Source organism: Gracilinanus agilis, chromosome 2, assembly GCF_016433145.1.
Source record: "Gracilinanus agilis isolate LMUSP501 chromosome 2, AgileGrace, whole genome shotgun sequence".
Classification (NCBI taxonomy): Eukaryota; Metazoa; Chordata; class Mammalia; order Didelphimorphia; family Didelphidae; genus Gracilinanus; species Gracilinanus agilis.
Window position 1 is genome coordinate 237,587,608 of NC_058131.1, and position 21,211 is coordinate 237,608,818.

Below are 21,211 nucleotides of genomic sequence, written 5' to 3' on the forward strand. Positions count from 1 at the left end.
TTTGCATAGAAGGATGGAATGCAGTTGAGGTAGATAACAAAATTTAGATAAGGTCCCAGCCCCAGATTCCCACACCCTAGGCCCCTTTCTCTTTTCTTTCCATATTCTTTCCCTCCACATTCAGTTCCAAAGCTTCAACTATTACCTTTTTTTTTTTTTTTTTTAAATAACCCTTACCTTCTGTCCTGGAGTCAATACTGTGTATTGGCTCCAAGGCAGAAGAGTAGTAAGGGTAGGCAATGGGGGTCAAGTGACTTGCCCAGGGTCACACAGCTGGGAAGTGCCTGAGGTCAAATTTGAACCCAAAACCTCCTTTCCTTAGGCCTGGCTCTCAATTCACTATTTCTATCTGTAATTGACACCAGTTGCCCAGTCTCTAGTGTTCCAAATCTTGGTGGATAGTATCTGACTTCCCTCTCTCTCCCTCTTTCATTCATTATCTATCTATCTATCTATCTATCTATCTATCTATCTATCTATCTATCTATCTATCTATCTATCTAAAACCCTTACCTTTCAACTTGGAATCAATACTATGTATTGGTTCCAAGGCAAAAGAATGGTAAGGGCTAGGCAATGGAGGTTAAGTGACTTGCCCAGGGTCACACAGTTAGGAAGTAACCCAGGACCTCCCATATCTGGGCCTGACTCAAACCACTGAATCACATAGCTGCCTCTTCCCTCTTTCTTTTAATATCTACCATGGCAGCTAGAGCAATACAAAAAGTGAAAGTTGTAAAGTTCTAGGAATTACAATGCTGCAGTACCACAAATCTGGTATAGGCTTTGACTATAATCTGCTTGGACTACCTCAATAGCTTCCTTAAAAGCCTTCTTCATTCTACTTTCTCCCTTTCTAACCAACTTCATGTTACTACTACTGGGTTTATCTTCTTGGATGCTCTTAGCCACATCATTTCTCACTTCAAAATGGCTCCCATTGCCTACTAAGCAAAACTCTAACCCCTTAATATAGAATGCTTTCTGTGCCCAGAGTAGTTCTCCATCTCCATCTTAAGAGTCCCTAGCCATTCAAAGCCCTTCACAATCTGGTGCTCCCCTCCTTTTTCTAATTTATCAGCATTTTCTCAGACTACTTCACAGCACATCACTACTATAGTCAAAGTGTATTATTATGACACCTCCCCCCCCCAGGAATGACCTTTATTTTATTGCTGCCTTGATTCTGTTCACACTATTCCCAATACCTATAGTGCTCTTTGCTGTTGGATTCCTACCTATTTTCCAAAAATACCTACTCCAGGAAGCCTTCCAAAATGTTCCTACTTGGTAATATTTTCCCCCTTGGACTTCACAGAGTACTTTATTTGCACTTCTTTTCTGTATCAATGTATAATTTGTTTTATAATTATTTTCTTGCATGTAATAACTGCTTCTATAGGATGAAAAGCTCCATGGAGGCTTTGATTTCCCTATCTTCCCTTTGAAAAGGTAGTAAATTTAGCAGTAGAAGGCCCATGGGAGTCAGATTAGCAATATGTTTTAATTACATGATAGATTAGAGTAGGCAAGAACTATGAACAAAAGTAGTTACTTTGAGCCTCTAACAAGGAAATACAGGAAGAAAAGGAAATGAAGGGCTTGGATGCCTCCTCTGCCTCCACTAATTCCCTAATACCTTGACCTTATGGAATTGACAGACTCTCAGGTGTGGGGCCAACCTCCCCAAATCTGGCTAGTTCTTATCAGACCACCCTGGACCATCTATCCTTTACTTCACCCCCAGAATGGTCAGATGTCTCTTAGTACCTGTGTGGCCCAAGACAAGCAAGTCTTCCCTTTCCCTTTGCCCACAGGGCCACTGATCTCAGGATATAGCAGTGCCTTATCTATCTGGCAGACTTTTGCCACCACAACTGTAGCTGCACTGACTAACCACCCTCAGATCTGTTCCAATTCCATTTCCTCTGCTTGGGGGAACTATTTCACCGCCAGGGCTATAGAGGAGTGAGCCCCTCTTCCAGGCCTTTCATTTGTTCTTTTACTACCAGGCAACAGACTTCATTGAGCACAAGAACGGACTTCTCGAAGACCAGCTTTGTTTGATGGCTTCTGGCTTTGCCAAATGGACTGACTTCCCTTTCAGAAGCAATGTCTACCTTCAGTCACTACCACCACTACCACTAAAAGGCTGGCACCTCCTTAATGCCAGCCATAAGTATGAAGGAACAGATGGCCTTTGGATGTATATATTCTTATAATTGTACTCTAGAAAAAGAGATGATATTGTTTTTGCCATTTGCTTTGTTGACTCAATCTCTACAAATCCTGTGCTTGGGATTAATGGGCATCTGGCCCAGAACACACCTATCCTGTGTCAATGCCAGCCTGGCAGCCTCCAAGGTTTTAATTGCTCAGTCTCTCCCCATTACTTAAGTACAAGAGTAGATGGGAAAAAAGGGGAAAGGCCCATTATTTCAGTCAAACTCAGCTGAGTTTTCCTTTCATATACAACCAATTCTACAGAAGGCCAGAAAGAGACACACCCTTGCAACCCAAAAATTCAACCATTCAAAATCTGAAAAAGGCAAGCCCTTACATTTCAATCTCTTTTATGGCCCCTAACATCCTGTAATTTCATCTAGTGGGTAAGATTGGGGGTGGAGGGTGGGGAGGATGACTCAATAGAGCAAGGGTCCTCTGCTGCCCCCCTGCTACAGTAGGAAGAGCTTGTAATCTAGTACAGTAATCCATTTGTAGGTTTCTCCACACCAGGACATAACTCAAAGCCCTAAATGTTCAATTAAATCTATATTCAAGTTTCAGAGAACAAATTTAGGGGGATTAGAAGCCTATGGGCCCCTGCCTGGAGATACCAATTAGAACCCACATTAAGCTACAATGCTACCAAACCAGATTTTCACTCCAGAAAATGCTATAGTCAAAAATTGTTTATTTCTCAACCTCTCTTTTATCTGTCCCCTCTTGTATATCTCCACTCCTCCTGTCGCCACCTCTTGCCTGGATTATTTCATTATCCTCTTAATTGATCTCTCTGCTTTAGTAATAATAATAACTAGCCTTTATATAGTGATAGTCATGATAGTCACTTTAGTCACTAAGGACTTTATCCAATTTGATCCTCACAACAACCCTGGGAAGTCTGTGCTATTATTATCCCAAGCTGAGGAAACTGAGGTGGAAATTGGGTGACTTGCCCAAGGTCACAGAGCCAGTTAAGTAGTTGAAACTGGATTTGAACTCAAGATCTTCCTATCTCCAGACCTAGCACTCTATCCACTGCATCACCTAGCTGCCACCCAGGATGAAACTCTTCAATTCATCCTCTCCACAGCTGCCAAAATGACACTCCTAAAACAAAAATCTGCATCAATCACCCACTTACAAATGGCTTGGTGGCTCCCTGCTGCTCCTAGAATCAAACATGAACTCCTCTATTTGGCAGCTAAATCCCTTCACAAAAAGCTCTAGTCTTTCTGAGTTTACTACATATTACTCCCCCTTCTACACTCTACCACCCAGCCAATATGGATATCCTACTTGTTATTTTGAACATACAAAAGGCTCTCTGCCTTTGGTACAAGCTTTCCCCCCAAGCTAGGAATGCACTTCCTACTCAGCCACAAAAATCCAGAATTTCCTTCAAGGCTTAAGCCACCTTTGACAGAAGATATTTCCTGACCCGCTCCTTTAGTGCCTCCCCATCTCTGAAATTACCATGCCTTTACTTTAGATGGGTTTTGTATGTACTTAGATGGGTTTGTGTTTCTTCCAACAAAAAGAAGCCCTTCAAGGTAAGAATTGTCATTTTTGTCTGTGTATTCATGTTCCTAACACACTACATGGCACAGAGTAGCCTTCTGTGCACATTAATCAATGTGACTAGGCTGATAGATCTTTCATATCCAAAAGCACACACAGACATGGGATACTAACCAGCTCGCCGGGAGATTCCATCCATACTGAGATTCCAGAGGACATGGAAGGCTCCTGCTGAAGTCTCTATCGGCCATGCCAGTAGCTTGCAAGAGGGAAAAAATAGGTTGTCAGGGACATTCCCATGTGATAGTGTAAGGTTCTCACTACTTCTGGTCCCCAGTCTATTCAGTCAATCATCTTTCTCTACAGAGAACTAAGCAAATGCTTTTGAAAAAAAATCCTTACCTTCTTTCTTAGAATCAACACCAACTATCAGTTCCAAGGCAGAAGAGCAATAAGGGCTAGGCAATCTGGGTTAAGTGATTTGCCCAGAGTCACACAGCAGGAAGTATCCAAGGTCAAAGTTGAACCCAGGACTTCCCCATCTTTAGGCCTGACTCTCAGTCTCAGTCTCTCATTGAGCCATCTAGGTGCCCTGAAGTAAGTATATGTTAAGTGCATGTATTAAGAACCCCAAAATATAGTTAGCCATTAAATAGTAATAGTATATCCCTATACTTCCTTTCATTTTCTTTTTGTGTATTGTCTTCCCCCATTAACTGTGAGCTTCTTGTGAGCAGAAGACTATCTTTCTTTTTCTTATTTATATCCCCTGCCCTTAGTTCAGTGCTTGGTATACAGTATGCACTTAATAAATTGTTACTGAACTGAAGTGAATTATTTTGAGGTTGGTATTCTTCCACTGAATGTGTCTGAAGAGTCTCCCTGATGGTATATAAACAGTGTAAGCCTTTCAGGTGTCACTCATCTGAGTCAAAGAACCCTAATCCACAAACCACTCAAGTCTGCAGGCCATACTTTGAGAAATGGAGAGTACAAAGATGGTTTTATAAGCTGGCACAAAAACCAAGCCTGTCCAGATTATCTTCAAGTAAGCCATGGGCATCCAAGAAGGAAATCATGAATATCAAACTCTATTATTTTACCAAAGATGATTTTCTATTGAACTTTATTGTCATTTAAAATTAAAATTCTATTTTACTTGCAAGTTCTATTGTTAACTTTCCAAAAAAATTAACTTAATAACAATTGATTTATATTAATAAAGAATAAAGTATATAAAACAAGGAATAAGATCATATAAAAAACTTTTACCATTGTATTCGTTGTAAAACCAAACAAAAAAATGCATTTGCTCTATGTGTCCTTCCAATTTCATTTGAAGTTCTACTACCTTTGGCTTTGTTTTCACATATACTGGTGTGTTTCTTAGCATATTCAACTCTTTGTAACCCCCATTTGGAGTTTTTTTGGCAGAGATACTGGAGTGGTTTACTAGTCCTTTCTCCAGTTCATTTTTCTTAGGAAACTGAGGCAAACAGGGTTAAATGATTGGCCCAAGGTCACACATCTAGTAAATGTCTGAGGCCAGATCTGAACTCAAGATGAGTCTTCCTGACTCTAGGCCCAGTGCTCTATCCATTGTGCCACCTAGCTGCCCATTTATATTGGTATAATCAACTGTTTTAATTAAAATTTATTAAGATTATATGGATAGGTAGAAGAAAGGAGAGAAGATGAGAGAGAAAAAGAAAAGGGAGCCCTAATCTCAATAAATACCACTTTGTATAACTTCATATAGATAGGTCCCGATTTCCTTGTATTCTTCATTTTTATTATCTGTTGGTATTGTAGCATTCAATACTGGACATGTAGGATGTTTGTACTTTTTTTGACTAAAATAAATAAGGGGGCTATGAATTTTTGGTATATATGAATATCTTTATTCTTTTTTTTCTTTATAGTTTTTGGAGCATGTCCTAGCAAAGTGGTGGGGTGGGGAATATAAAGACTCCTGTTTTGGACTTGTGGAATTTAAGAGATCTCTGAGAACCCAAGCTGGATATATCCAAAGGTGACTGATGGTGAAGGCTCTAAGCTCAAGGGAGGGAAGGGATAGAATTGCACATGTGGGAATCCTCAGCATATGAATGATAATAAACCCAAAAGAAAAGAGAGAAGAGTAGAAGTCTTAAGATAGAGCCTTGTTAAACAAACACCCACACTTAAGGGGCAAGATCTGGAAAAGAAATTAAAGAAGACTAAGGATACTTTAGGCAGGTAGGAGAACCAGGAGAGAGAAGTATAATGAGAGATGGAAAGGAGAGAGAATGCCGGAGAGGGTGGTCAACTGTCAAATCCAGCAGATAAGACAAGAAGTATGAGGAAAAGGGGTAAGCCTTGTCAGATTTGGCAATTAATTGAGCACTGGTGAATATGGAGAGAGCAATTGCAGTGGAGTAATGAGGCTGGAAGTCAGCCTGCAAAAGGGAAAGGAGTAAGGGAGATTGAGGCAATGAATATAAACAAGCTTTTGGAGGAATTTGCCTGAGAAAAGGAGAATACAGGGCCACAGCTTTAGGGAATGGTAGTCTAGTGAAAGTTTTTTAAGGATGTGGGAGAATTTGACATGCTTGAAGGCTGCCTACCTGTAGGTGGGGTGACATTGTCAGATCTGATCTTTAGGAAGATCATTTTAGTAGATATTTGGACAATGGATTAGAAAAGATGGTTTAGGGGGCAGCTGGGTAGCTCAGTGAATTGAGAGCCAGGCCTAAAGAAGGGAGGTCCTGATTTCAAATCTGGTCTCAGACACTTCCTAACTGTGTGACCCTGGGCAAGTCACTTAACCCCATTGCCTAGCCTTTATTGTCCTTCTGTCTTGGAACCAATACACAGTATTGATTCTAAGACAGAAGATAATGGTTTAAAAAAAAAAAAAGATGGTTTAAAGCAAGCAGACTAATTGTTTCACACTATTACAATAGTTCAGATGAGAGGTTGAGCTGATGTGATCCCTGCCTGCACTAGTCCTACCTTGCATCACTATTTGGAGGTAGGAGAAAGTTAAGCCCTGGGAAGAGGAAAGGAAAACAGATTTATTTTTGAAGTAGTGATACAACATGAGGAATATGATATTGCATGATAGCACTGGTATAACCCATATTTTCTGCCTTGGAGAGGAAAAGAATCTGAATTGCAAAATGTCCAATAAAAACTGTCAAAAATTGTTTCAACATGTAAAAAAAAAGATGAAAAATAGTTAAAAAAAAATAGTAGTAATACAGGAGCAGAAAGGTGGTTTGGTGGATAGAATGCCAGGCTTGGAATTGGGGAAAACCTAGGATCAAATCTGGCTTCAAACACTTCCTAGCTATGTGACCTTGAGTAAGTCACTTAATCCCTATTGCCTAGCCTTTTGCATTCTTCTTTCTTAGAACTGATACTAAAGTGAGGGTTAAAAAAAAAAAAGGAAGTAATGATATAAATACCTTTCCATTGGCATAACAGGACTCAAAATCTCACCTTCTAATGACTTTTCCCATATTTTATTTTTTTATTTTAGTGTCTTCCCTCTGTGGATTATTTCTTTTTTATCCTGCATGTAATTTTTCATTCTTGCCTCCTTCATTAGATTGTGAGGGCCTCTGAGGCTGGGATTGTCTTTTGCCTCTCTTATTGCCCCCAGCAGGAAGGTAGCCACAGTCTGAACAGCCTCTGACACTTAACTGTTGCTCTCCATCCACTGTGGTTCCTAAACTCTTCCTCGTCATGATCATCTTTCTCTGGACTGTCTGACTACATCCCTCCTTATGTGTGATGCTCCAGACTGACCCTGGACTCCAGCTGGGGACTCTGAGGCACAGGATAGAAAAGCTGCTGATTCAAAAGGCACTGCCTTTAGACTAAGAAGCCAGGTTTTTGCTTTTAGGGTTTTTTTTTTTTAAACCCTTACTTTCTGTCTTTGAACTTCAGCTCTGCAACCCACTAACTGTATGACTCTGGTCAAGTTGATTAACCTCTCTGGGCCTCAGTTTCCTTAAGGTACTGGATCAGAGAGACTTTTAAGGCCCCTTTTCAAGCCCTCTTTAGGTGGTATAGTTGATAGCATTTAGGCCTGGACTTCAGGCTTCAGGCATTTAGTTGCTCTGTGACCCTGGGCCTGTTTCCTTATCTGTAAAATGAACTGGAGAAGGAAATGGCAAATCACTCCAGCATCTTTGCCAAAAAAAACCCAAAAGGGGGCATGAAGAGTCAGACAGGGCACAACAACAGCATCCCCTCCCCTACTGAATGGCTAATTCCTACCAGAATCTCCTAATTTTAAAGGAGGATGCCCTGGCCACCCAGATGTCCATTACTTTCCTTGAGAGCCAGAACAGTTTTCTTCCACTTATATTTGTATTCACAGCACTGCTCCATTTCTAACAAGATAAAATCTTTATTACTTAGCCTAACATTCAAGGCCCTTTGTAGTCTGGCTGGAATCTTTATTTCCAGCATTATCTCAAACTACTGGCCTATGGCAAACTTCAGCCTCCAAGAAATCTAGACTATTTGCCCCTCCCTAAACAAGCACTGTATTTTCCTACCTCTGGGTTTTTGCTATACCCTCTTCCTTGTAAAAGTGAAATTTGGGAATGCCATCTAAAAGTGTATATATTTCTATGGGCATGGGAAATGTATCAAAACTACATTTCCCGTGATCCAACATGGTCCAACTGGTTTCCGTTTCTGGGTCTTTGGGCTTGGGGAGGCCAACGTCTTGACGCAGGGAAGAGCTTAAATCTCCTGGGTTAGGAGGGAGTGGCCTCTTTTTGCCAGTAGGCTCTCTTGGTCAGCAGACTGGAGACAGTAATGGAGGCGGCAGTTTTGAATGCTTACAAGCGCGTGGTCTAATAACTATCAGCATGGCTTTAATTAAAATACTAATATATATTATTATATGAGCCTTTATTATTTTTAATATTTATATCCTGGAATGTTGACCCTTCCCATAGCTACCTATTAAGAGCTTGTTGTTGTTGCTTACTCTTCATGTCCCTTTTGAGGTTTTCTTGGCAAAGATACTGGGGTGGTTTCCTATTTCCTTCTCCTGTTCATTTTCCAGATGAGGAAACTGAGACAAACAGGATTAAGTGACTTGCACAGGGTCACACTACTAATAAAGGTTTGAACTCTACAAGAGTCTTTCTACTTCAGTCCCATCACTCTATCTACTTACTGTGCCATCTACCTGCCCCAGAAAGAACCTTAACCCTTATATCTCCTGTGATAATTGTAAAATTCTTAAAGGCAGGAACTATTTTATATATTACTTTATTCCTTATAGAAGAGTTCTATAAACTGTGAAATGTCCCCATTGATCCTTTAAAGAAGAAATACAAACAACTGACAAAATCATTAGATTCCAATATAACTCTCATATATCTCCTTTTTCAATGAAAATAAAGTTCAGATAAAGCCAACAAAAACAAGACTAACAAGAGGAATTCACTCCAACTCACAGTAAATACAGTACAGCAGAGACTGCTTAATAAGGTTTGCAAAAATGAGACCCAATTTCAGTTGAACTGTGTCAAAGTAGGATTTATTGCAGGTAAACTGGAATCTGTTACTTTTGCATTTGAACTTAAGGTATATAAGTTTCAAGTGAAATCATCTTTGTGTGAAAGTTGAAAGTGCTGAAATATTTCTCAACATTATTCATATTGGGGAATATGAGATGACATGATAATTTCCCCTTGAATTGCAGCTTTTAAAAAAGTGAAATAAAGAACTGATAGAATTATTATTTGAAGTTTTCAACAATTAAATTTACATGTAGTCTTAAATTTTTATTGTCTCTAATTTTTACGGTGAAATAATATCCTTTTTTGATGTTAGATATATAATCAGTTTGAAGAGAAATCCCAGTTAAAACTACCACAGAAATTATAGAAATACAGAAGTAAATGCCCAAATTTCTTCCTAAACAGATAACTAGGTAACATGGAGTCTAATTACCTGATAAATCTCCAAAGTGTATATATATATGTGTATACACACACACATATGCAAAATAAACTGGCAATACAGGATAATTTGTCTGGAGAAAATTAAATATATTTTATAAGCAAAAATATTTTTTAAAAAAGGCTGTGTGGGGATGCAGACTCTAAATGATCACTCTATTGCAAATATTAATAATATGGAAATAGGTCCTGATCAATGATACACGTAAAACCCAGTGGAATTGCTCATTGGCTATGGGAGGGAGAAAGGAGAGGAGAGTAAAAGAACATGAATCATGGAACCATGGGTAAAATTCCAAATTAATTAATTATATAAACTAAATTTAAAAATTAAATTAAATTTAAATTAAATTTAAAAAAGAACACACACACACACAAGGCTGCGATGTTAGGGGGTTTAGGTAGTGCAGTGGATAGAGTACTAGACCTGGACTCTAGAGGATCTGGCTTCAAATCTAGCCTCAAGACATTTCCAAGCCCTGTGATTCTAGTCACCTAACCCTAATTTCCTAGCCCTTGCCACTCTTCCATCTTAAAACTGATACTAAGAAAGGAGGTAAATGTTAAAAAAAAAAAAGTCTGTGATGTTAAAAAGATTGCTTGCATCATATGTTAGCTTATAGAATTACTGAGCATAAAAAATCTTTTAGCACAGGAAATAGTGATGCTTACAGTTATTGATATGGTAGAAATGATGTACAATAAATCATATGCAAAGCAACTTCAAATGATATTACTTGGAGATAACAGAATAATGTCTGAAATCTTCAAATCAATTGAGAAATGAAATCTTCCTATCTTGCATTGAAAATGAATGAAACAACAGATGTAATTAAAGATGCTCATTTGATTGATTATGTTATGTTGTTGAAACTCATATTAAAGAAGACTTGTCACTTTGGAAAGCTATTGACCGTACTGCCTCACCGAGAAAAATTATAACTGACAATTTTATTATATCTGTAACTTATAATATTTATAACTGACAGACTTTCAGAAACAAAATTGATACAATGTGTGAGAATTTTGTTGGACTCCACATTGATGGAGCTCAATTGATGTCAGAATGAAAAGCAGATCTACAAGCAAATAAAAAAAATTTGGTCACTCATGCAATTTGGACATGTTTTAAGTTCAGTGGGGAGACTGGCCAATGATAGTCAAATCCTTAGAATATACCTAGATTTGCCTTTCTTGGTGGTTTATATGGAACGTGTTCAATATTTCCTACCTGGCTCCAATCTAACACACGGTGGCTTGGTGAGTTCATGTCTGGCAATGAGTGTCTGAGGGTCTATTACTACTGGGTAATGGAGGGTCTTCTGATTGGCTGAGAAGCTAGAAGAGTAAGTCAGAACTCAGTTTGCATACAAAAGGTGATATGCTCCTCCTCTAGTCTTTTTTTCAGCTTTTCTTCTTGGCACCTTGGCTGAAAACTAGTTGGCAAGGGAGTGGCAATATGTATAACCCCAACTGGTGTGTCTGTGAATACATCACCTACATTTCCTTTTATGTCAGTCTATTCTTTCCTCATCTTAGGTGAATGACTATCCTAAGAGAGGAATGTCCAGAATACTAGTTTGAGAGAGGTTCATTCAAACCCTAGCAAAAGGAGTTGGTAGCAGAGTCCCTTAGAGGAGGAACAGCAACAGCAGAATTTTTGAGGACTCAATATAGCTGAGCTAGGGAAGAACATGCCTATCACCAACACAGTCCCCAGAAATGATCCTTCAAAGGGAGAAAAAGACTTCCTGAATAAACAGTTGCAAGGTGCCTTTTGTGTTCTTTGCATTTTCTCCACATGATCCCTACAGGGATCCCCACACTGATTTTCTTAAGTTTGAAACTACTCTCCATAGAGACTCTGTGTGTAAAAAGGGAAAGTGAACCTTGGTTTGGGTCATGTTTCTGTAATTCCATCTTTTTTATGCTTTCCTTTTGTAAACATCTTTTGAAAAAAAAAAGATATTGATTGATATTGAGGTGCACACTACATGGGGGCTCATGAGAGGAGTAGCATATATTCCTCTCTGGGAGTTTATCTAGTCAATGTTGTTAAAACTGGGTAGACTTTCTCTGGGTAACAAAGAAGTGTTACACATGTTTCAGAGAAAGTCAGAGACAGGAAAATGAATAAGGATACATGTAACAGAGTCAGATGTCATGCTCTGATTTTCCCTTCATGTTTGTATGGATCATGGAAAGATATTTTCTGCTTAGCTCAGGTTAACTTCTTGGGAACTCTGGGACTTTATCCTATCATGTAGTGACCCACTACTGAAAGGACTTGACATTTTAATATGACATGATAGATGCTGAGTGGTCCTTTAGTCATCCCCCTGCCATCCCCAGGGGAGTAGAATTCTACATCTGTTAAAAGAAGTAACAGTTTCTAAGTGACATACTGTGGGATGCAACTCTTCAAGTAGCAAGACATGATTCCAGTGCAGGGCCAGGAAAAACAAGGATTTCCTCTACTCCAATGATTCTCTCCTCATGTGGAACAAAGACTTTACTAGGGCAGGAGCTCCTGACTGCCTTTGCTCTTTGAGTGACTTATTTTTCTTGATATTAGCTAAATGAATATCTAATAGTAGTCTGAGACTGGTGGAGACCTTTGAGACAGCCACTGCAGTGTCCTTGATACATAGAGAATGAATCAATCAACAAGTATTTATTCCTTACCTACCAATGCCCTTGGCATTGTGCTAAGTGCTAGGGATACAGACATGGAATGAACCAATTCCTATTTGCAAGGAATTTACATTCTATTAGGAGAGAAGGAATAAATGCAAAGCAGTTAAATACAAGATAATTTAGGAAGAACAGTATTAGCATTTGGGGTGATCAGATGTAGAAGTACATGTCTTAAGGAAGAGAGGGATTCTATGAGGTCTTTGAAGAGGGAATGCATTCCAGGCCAAAGCAGGGAAGCGGCAAAGGATATAGAATATCACGTGTGAAGAATGGAGAAATGGTCAATTTGGATATATAGCAGAATACAAGAAAGGGAAATAATGTCCGGTGAGGCTGAAAAGACAGAATATGGTCAATTGTGAGCCACTTTAAAAGCTAAATGAGAGCAAAGGTCTGACCATGTCATATCCCACTTCTTCATTCAATAAACTTCAGTGACTCCCTATTATTAGGATCAAATGTAAAACCATCTATTTGTTTGCCTTACCTTCTGCCCTATCCAAGGCAGAAGATCAGTAAGGGCTAGGCAGTTGGGGTAAAGTGACTTGCCTATATTCATACAGCTCGAAAGTATCTGAGGTCAAACTTGAACCCAGGTCCCCATAACTCCAGGCCTGGCTCTCTTATCCATTGAACCACTTAGCTGCCCCTCTGGTTTTTAAAGCTCTTCATAACCTGCTTCCTTCCTACCTTTCCAGGCTACCTTACTCCCTTCCATGCACTCTAAAGCCCAGTGACACTGGCCTTGCTGCTGTGTTTCATACACAATGCCCATATTCCTACACCGAACATTTCCATGGCCATCCCCCATGCCTGAAATGTTCTTCCTCCTCATCTCTATCACCTGGCTTCCTTCAAATCACAGTGAAAATTCCATCTTCTTCAAGAAACCTTTCCCAGGCTGTGTTAATGTTATTTATTTCCTTCCCTGAGATTATCTCCAATGTATCCTGTTTGTACTTTGATAGGAGGTAGTTATGTTGTCTCCTCCATTAGACTGTAAGCTCCTTGAGGTCAGGGACTGATTTCGCCTCTCTATCTCCAGCTGCTTAGCATAGCGCTTTAGTGTACTATGGTACAAAGTAGATGCTTAATAAATGTTAACTTTCTTGGATTTTATTCTAGAGACATTGGTAGGCTGTTGATAGGATCAGATCCAGGCTTTAGGAAAATACTTTGGCAGCTGTGAGGAGGCCACACTGTAAAGAGGAAGGAAAGATCTGAGGGAAGGAGACCAACCATTAGGCTATTGCAATAGTTCCAATGTGAGGTGATGAGGGGTGTGTGAGAAGACAGAGGGGGTCAGAGGGGAAACATGTGACAACTAATTGTATATATGGGTTGAGGGAGAATTAGGAATCAGGATAATGCTGAGGATGTGAACCTAGGAGACCAAGAGAAGGACTTTGGAAGGGGGCAGGGTTTGAGAAGGAAAGACAGACTTTTTGTTTGCATACACTAAATATGAATTGTCTCTAGGACATCTAGTCTTAAATGTCTGACAGGTAATTGGTCATATAGTATAGAAGGTCAGGGGAAAGACTTGGGGTGGTAATATAGGTCTGGGAGACATCAGCATAGAGATGAGCATTAAACATATGGGAGCTAAGGTCATCAACAAGGGAGTATGGAAGAAGACTAGAGGGCATGGGACAGAGCCTTCCTTCAGGGAAGTTAGAGGATGTGAAAAGGATGATGAGCAAACAAAGGGTCCAGGTAAAAAGAAAATCAATAGAGAATACTGTAACAAAAGCTCACAGCAAAAAAGAGCATACAGGAAAAGTGTGATCCAAGTATCAAATCTAGCACATAAATTGAGAAGGACGAGAACTGGAAAAGGGCTATTAAATTTGGCAATGAAGAAATAATTGGTCATTGACTAGAACAGTTTCATCTGAATGATAAGGATGGAAACCAGACCACAAAGGGTTGAGCAGGGTGTGAGAGGAAAGGAAGTAGAAAAAGCAAGTGTAGACAGCTTTTTCACAGATTTTTGGCTAAGTAAGAAAGAGGAGACATAGAACTAATGCTTGAGTACAAAAGCTTGGTACTTCCTCACCCTTTACTGTAATTTTATTTTTCCCCCTCCAATATTGTACTTGAGACCTACCTGCCAGAAGCTATCTCTTCTCTTAGTAGATATAGCAGCCTGTCCTCTTGCTAAAAATCATGGAACAAGGGGATAAGTGGACATATGGCCAAAAGCAGGCCAAAAATAGTCCCAAAGCTTCTATATGGTCCACTGGGACTAGGTAGAGAATATTCTTTGCAACCCATAATCCCACTTGCCAGGAAAGACAAATCTAAACACGTTCCAAACTGTTACATATAGTTTTTTAAAATACTATAAAGAAATCAACTTTACAAAGGTATACTCTATTAAAACTGAAGGCTCAGGACAGCTGAGTACTTCAGTGGATTGAGAGCCAGGTCTAGGGATGGGAGGTCCTGGATTCAAATCTGACCTCATATACTACCTAGCTTTGTAAGTCACATAAACCTATTCTGCCTAACCCATAATGTTCTTCTATCTTAGAACCAATACTGGTTCTAAGATAGAAGGTAAGAGTTTAAAAAAAAGCCTGAAGGCTCTTTGTAAAAATGTATAATAATATGGGAAAAGAGCAAGCACATAGCACTTTTAAAAAAGTCTCATTTATATTACTGCAAATCTTTTTCTTCTTTCTCATAATAAACTACTTTGAAAAATATTTGAGTTGAAAGAAGAAACGGCCATTTTTCTTAACGATAAAAAATATAAGGCAAATTCTTTTTATAGAAAAATGTTCCTCCTAAAACATATATTTGTTAGATTTTTTAAAAACTAAGTAAATAAATCACTGCAAGGTCCTCAAGTTCATTTTCTGAAGATAAAATTACTCCATAAAAATTTTAGAGCTATGCATAACAAACCCACAAATAATGTTTTTACAATTTCTCAATACAGATATGTGTGCAATGCAAATGAAATAGAACTACTTGTTCATTATTTAAGCAGCTTACTGAAGCAATTTTTACTTTATTTTAAAACCTAGATATTTCTAAATATGAATGGATGAGGAAACTAGTAGCCAAGTCCAAATATGACATATTTGGCCTCCAACCTGAATAAGAAGAGTTAGTGGATTTGTCTTGTGATAGTACATTGAATCAAGCATTTGAACTTGAAAAAAATCATATTTCCTTTTGGCCACAGATTCTCTAGTTGATTAAGCAAAGCAACAGAAAGTTTACTCTGCTCCATATTAATTTATTTGTGTAAACTGGAGTTTCCTGCTGCAGCTTTTATCAGTATAAAATACCGACTTTAATAGTGGAAAAGAATTGTGAATAGAAACATCATCAATGACACCATGTTTTAAGAGACTTTTTGCCAAAAAATAAACCCATCTATGAAATTAATAATATTAGCATGGCTATTATTTAAAAACTGATAGAAATTAAAATTGTTTAGTATTTTATTAATAAATAAATGTGTATATATTCTATTATTTTACTGTGTGTTTGGTATTTGTGTTATAAAAATATAATTCTTCATTTTATTTGAATAAAACATGACCTAAGAAAATTTGTTTCACAAATTATTTTACAAAAAGTATAGAGCAGAAATATCAAACAATATCAAATATCAAGAAATATCAAAGCACAGTGCTGTAACCAGATTAAAATGTAACTAGGAAATTTTTATCAAAATACATAGAAATAAAATAGAACCTAGATAATAATGAGTGTTTTTCAGTCAGTTTGCCTAAAGGGATCCTTATGTAAAATTCAGAGGCCCCATTTCTGTTTGTTTGATATCATTTGTGTAGGGCAAAACCTTTTTTTTTAATTAAAAAGTAAGAGCACTGCATAAAGCCTGGAAGCCACAGAGCCCAATGCCTTGCACATAAGATAAACATTTGTTGAATTAGTAAATGAATATGAGTTCTGGATTCTTTTCCTTTTCCTCTGTCTTGCTTCTAGAATTCATTACTTCCACACTTTCTCTCTTCAGAATTCAGAATTCAGAGAGTTTAAGTTAATGTTTTTGATAGAAAAAAAATGTATTGGTTAGGATTTGTGCCAGACCAGCAAATTACTATATGAACCCTGTATGATTTGGGGGATTCAATCCTTTTTCTGGACTCCACTAGTTAGTGTCAAAGAGAAAAGGAAATGAGAAAGAAGCAACAAAAATTAGAAGCAAACCGAAGGGATAGATAGTCTCATTTTCAGTTTGGATCATTTACTATTTCTGAGATACCAAGAAAAGCTATTATGCCCTCTACAGACCTGAAAATGACTCAGAACCCCTGTCCTCAAAGCTCCCAAGACCATTCAAACTTCCTTCATTGTTTAGTTTCTCCGAGGTAGAATGAAACTGATGTTTCTTCTTCCTAGAGAGTGTGAGTACTTCCCAGCTAACATCATTCTTAGCAGATTATGCTCAGCCTCTAAGTAAAGCCTGTGATTATGAATAAAAAGCAAGATTATGAATAAAAAGCAGCTCAATGTATCTATAAGGGCTCATCTTATCAGAACCATAAGGTAACCAAATAAGAGGAAACTATAGGGCATCTAGGATGGTGGAGCCAACACAGCCTAGTTGTCATAGAGATGCCAAAAGGACCCTATGTGGGTAATTTGCAAGGCTGATTTTTTTTTGAGCTTTCCAGAGCCTGATGCACTTTGTCATCTTCAAGGAAAGAAAATCTCTTAAGTAGAGGCAAAACCAAATACCAACACTTTTTCCTGCCTCCTGCCTTTGGCCTCAATGATCTCATCTGTAAAAATGAGGATAATGACAGTACCCAGGGGCAGCTAGGTGGCTCAGTGGATTGAGAACCAGGCCCAGAGAAGGGAGGTCCTGGGTTCAAATCTGACCTCAGATACTTCCTAGCTCTATGACCTGGGCAAGTCACTTGACCCCATTAGCTAGCTCTTACTGCTCTTCTGTCTTAGAACCAATACAAAGTATTGATTCTAAAAAGGCAGGTAAGGGTTTAAAAAGTAAATAAATAACAACACCCACTTCACAGACCTGTTGTGAAGCTCAAACGAGATAATATATTTAAAGTTCTTCACAAGCCTTATTCATTGTTAGTATTGTCCCCATTTCATGGTACTAAGGGGCCTAGAAGGCCAAATATCTTTTAACCTAGAGTAACATATCTTTCCAATGCTATTTCAAATGACCCTTCTCTAATACACTCAAGTTCTAGGCAAACTGGAGGACTAGCTATTTCCAAAATTCAACATTCCATTTCCTGTCACCCTGATTTTATACTAGTCATCATCCAGGTACTCCTTCCTAATCTTCACTCTCCAGAAACATTATCTTCCTTCAAAGTTCAGTTATAGAGTTTAACCCCAGTGAAATTTTCATAGATCAATCCCACTCACGTGACGCTAAAGTTCTCTTCCTCATCAAACTGTTTTGAGTTTACTTATCTGAGTACTTGTATTATCATTCCCCCTTCCCCAGTAGAATATAAACCCCTTGAGGGCAGGAATATTCATTTTTCTCTTTTGTTAGAGTCTAGCAGAGAATCTTACCCAAAGTAGGGGTTTAATGTTTGTAGAACTGAAAGGAAGGGTGACTTTCTGTCATAAGACTGCAAATAGGCAATGGAGTTTCTAGACTTCAAGATTCACCATTCCATTGTGGGGGATACAGAGCCAGCTGGAGGAAAAGATGAAAAAAACTAGTGGAGCTAGCAGCTAAAGGTAGAAAGAGGCCAAGAAGTCAAGAAGGTTGAAGATCTCCTTGAACAGTCCCCATAGAAAGGGATACCTGATTTATAGCTGGAATTTTGTGTAGTGAGAAATTAGTGTGTTATTCTCAAGTTATTAATAGTGCCAAAAAGTTAGTAAAAGCTGGTCTCTCACCTCCATCCTTACAAAGACTTTAAAACCTTGAGTTTGGGAATTTGCCTGAGGCAGGAGTCCCAGACTGGAGGGTTCTTAGACCCAGAAGTACCAATGCTTGGTATTGTATTGTATCTATTGAAACTTCTTCCAGGAAGTCAAGTCCAATGACTTGACTGATCCTCATCCTACTGTAAAGCTAGTCTCCAATTTCTTGAAGATGTTAATTTGCTTGAATGTGTCCAACCTCCTAAAATGTTAATTTTATTGTATCTTCTTATAAGTTGGGAGTGTTTCTGTAAACCTGGAGGAATATTTTGTATTGGAATGATTTTGTCATTAAATCAGTGAGGCTGGACTCTGGTGAGTCAGATGCAAATTTGGCCATTCTCTCTCATTCTTTGGAGATAATCATCTTAGGTCATTGACTTGAGGCTGTGACCCTACATTTCTCTCTCTCTTTCTCTCTCTTCCTCTCTCCCTCTGTGTCTTTTTCTCTTTCTGTCTCTCTGTCTCTCTCTCTCAATAAAGTATTATATTTTAAGTGATGGATTTCCCCCATCATTTTGTTTAATGGTTAAAGAGGGTAAACTTTGGAAGTTTCAAGGTCCCCTCAATTTCTACCCCAGACAGGTCCAACTAACAAAAATTAAACTGATATCCAACTAATAAACATTAGATCAGTAGGAACTTGGTCTAGGGGAATACAAGGTCTCCTTACCCGAAGTAACTCTATCATTAGCCAAACCTGATACCCCTCATGCCTTGTATTTAAATCCCAGTGCTAGATCAGGGCTCTCTCTCCTGACTTCTCATAGCCTACTTATTTTCTCTCTTTGGGTGTAAACCCCAAGGGCAAAATAATTGTTTCCCTCAAAACAAATAGTGGATCAATTATTTTTTACCTTGTTTATGTCTGATGACACCTATGAATCCTTTTTTCTCAGAATTATATTTTTAAATAAATAAAATTACATAAGATTGAAAATAAGTCCAATTATATAAAAAATACATATCTTTAAAAACAAGTTACCAGACCCCAGATTAAGAATCCCCTGTAGATGCTGAATAAATGATTATTCTAATAGCAATAGGTAAAGGGTTAAGTTGGCTCCAAGGAGCTGAATAAGTAGTATGTGAAGTCTAGTGGTGATGTTCAACCTTAAGAAAACACAAGGGCATAGACTTTATCATTCATGAATATTCTTATAACACAGGAACAGTTAATGGTGTTCCTGAATGGCCCTATAGCAGCTTGCAGAAATGTGGAATAGCCTGGCAAAAAGGAAGTAGTTCCAGTTACATCGGAACTTTGTAACACATATGTAAACTAAGGAACTTATGTAAAGTTGTAGGAAGTATGAGTGGTAGTAATGGAGAAAAAAAGTTTTGAAATAATGAAAACAATTGTTAGGCGGCATTGAACATTTTTTAATGTTTATATTTGTAGAGAGCAATGGCTCTCAAAGGATTGGAGGTTATACTTCTGCCAGAATAATCTCTATAGTCTTACTTTTAAAGAAAAACAAGAAGAGACTAAAGGCATCTTAGGACTCTAAATAAACATCTTGTGCAATCCACTGGGCCTAACTGAAGAGCAACAAAGGTAAGAAGGCATTAAGGGAAGAGTCTTTGGCTTAATGCACGACTGGAGTACTCTTGCCACCTAGTGGCCAGTGTATGATCTTATGCTAGCCTATTCTTACCTGGAATAGCCACTGAAGAACTGGGACAGGGCAGCTGGGAGTCTGCAGATAGAGATAGCCAAGGAGCCCTCTGTTTAGGAAGGAGATCTGCTGTGCAAAAGTGGAGCTGGAAGAGTCCAAGGGCAAGGGAATTAGACTTGGTGCCTGGGTGCCCGTCCTTTTGTTAGACCACCCAAACCTTCTGCCTTCAAAATATCTCAGCCTGCCTCTATTAAAAGGGTCAGTCAGTGAGGAAGAAAAAGCTAATATTAGGTTATGAAATAATTGTGCTGATGGGTGGCTGAATGACGTTTTGTTCTCTGAGCAGGGCACATCTGAGCAAATCATTCCTTCAATGTGAATCCTGTTCTCTCAGTAATATTGGAAATTTTGTTTTCATTTCTCCACAACACTAGTTTTTGTGAGGATGACCACTTTCAAAAAACCATGATTTCTCTGGGAAGGATACTCTTCTCTCTACAACAAGAAAGTTCTGAAGAGTCACAGTGATTAAAGAATGTATCACTTTGTGGCCAGATTGGTGATAAGCCTCTTCAAACTTTGTTGGACTGTTCTTGAGCAGTTACAGCCTGGCATGAATCCTTTACTGGAAGCCCTTCCAGTTTGGCAAGACTTGACAGAGTTTGCACTCTGTGGGGATGGCCTTCAGGAACCCAAAGTCACCTCCAAACCTCACCAGTGTAGCAAAGTAGGGCTGTAAATGAGGTATTTTGTTTGTTTGTTTGTTTGTTTTTTTTGGTCTAATTCTGTGATTTCTCTGGTATAGGGACCTCTGAGTGAGAGGAAGCTCCCTCTAGCAATACAGATATGCAAAGGTTATGTGACATTGTCTTAGAGAATTGCCTAGACGCTGAGAGATAAAGTGATTTCCCCAATGTCACTGAGCCAGTATGCATCAAACTAGGGGATCCTTCAATACAAGTTTTCTTGATTCTGAGACCTGACTCCACTATATCAGGCCACGTTGCTTATGAGAACTATTAACTAATATTGGCAGAATGCTTTGAGAGCTTCTGATATAGGGAATCACAGGAGGACAGAGTCCTATTTTATAAAAATCATTTGCTTTTTATTAAGATATTTAACTAAGGGCAGCTGGGTAGCTCAGTGGAGTGAGAGTCAGGCCTAGAGACAGGAGGTCCTAGGTTCAAACTCGGCCTCAGCCACTTCCCAGCTGTGTGACCCTGGGCAAGTCACTTGACCCCCATTGCCCACCCTTACCAATCTTCCACCTATGAGACA

At 38.7% G+C, this 21,211-nt stretch overlaps 1 protein-coding gene across 1 annotated transcript in view; it reads right to left on the reverse strand.

The window, feature by feature from the left end:
- FAM178B (family with sequence similarity 178 member B) overlaps nucleotides 1-21,211 on the reverse strand; it is a 138,952-nt gene that overhangs the window by 91,193 nt on the left and 26,548 nt on the right. The window contains exons 5-6 of the mRNA XM_044661039.1: nucleotides 19,970-20,075; nucleotides 3,919-4,003 (exon numbers count right to left, since the gene is read on the reverse strand). Coding sequence (XP_044516974.1) covers nucleotides 3,919-4,003; nucleotides 19,970-20,075 — 191 coding nt within the window. The remainder of the gene's footprint in view (nucleotides 1-3,918; nucleotides 4,004-19,969; nucleotides 20,076-21,211) is intronic.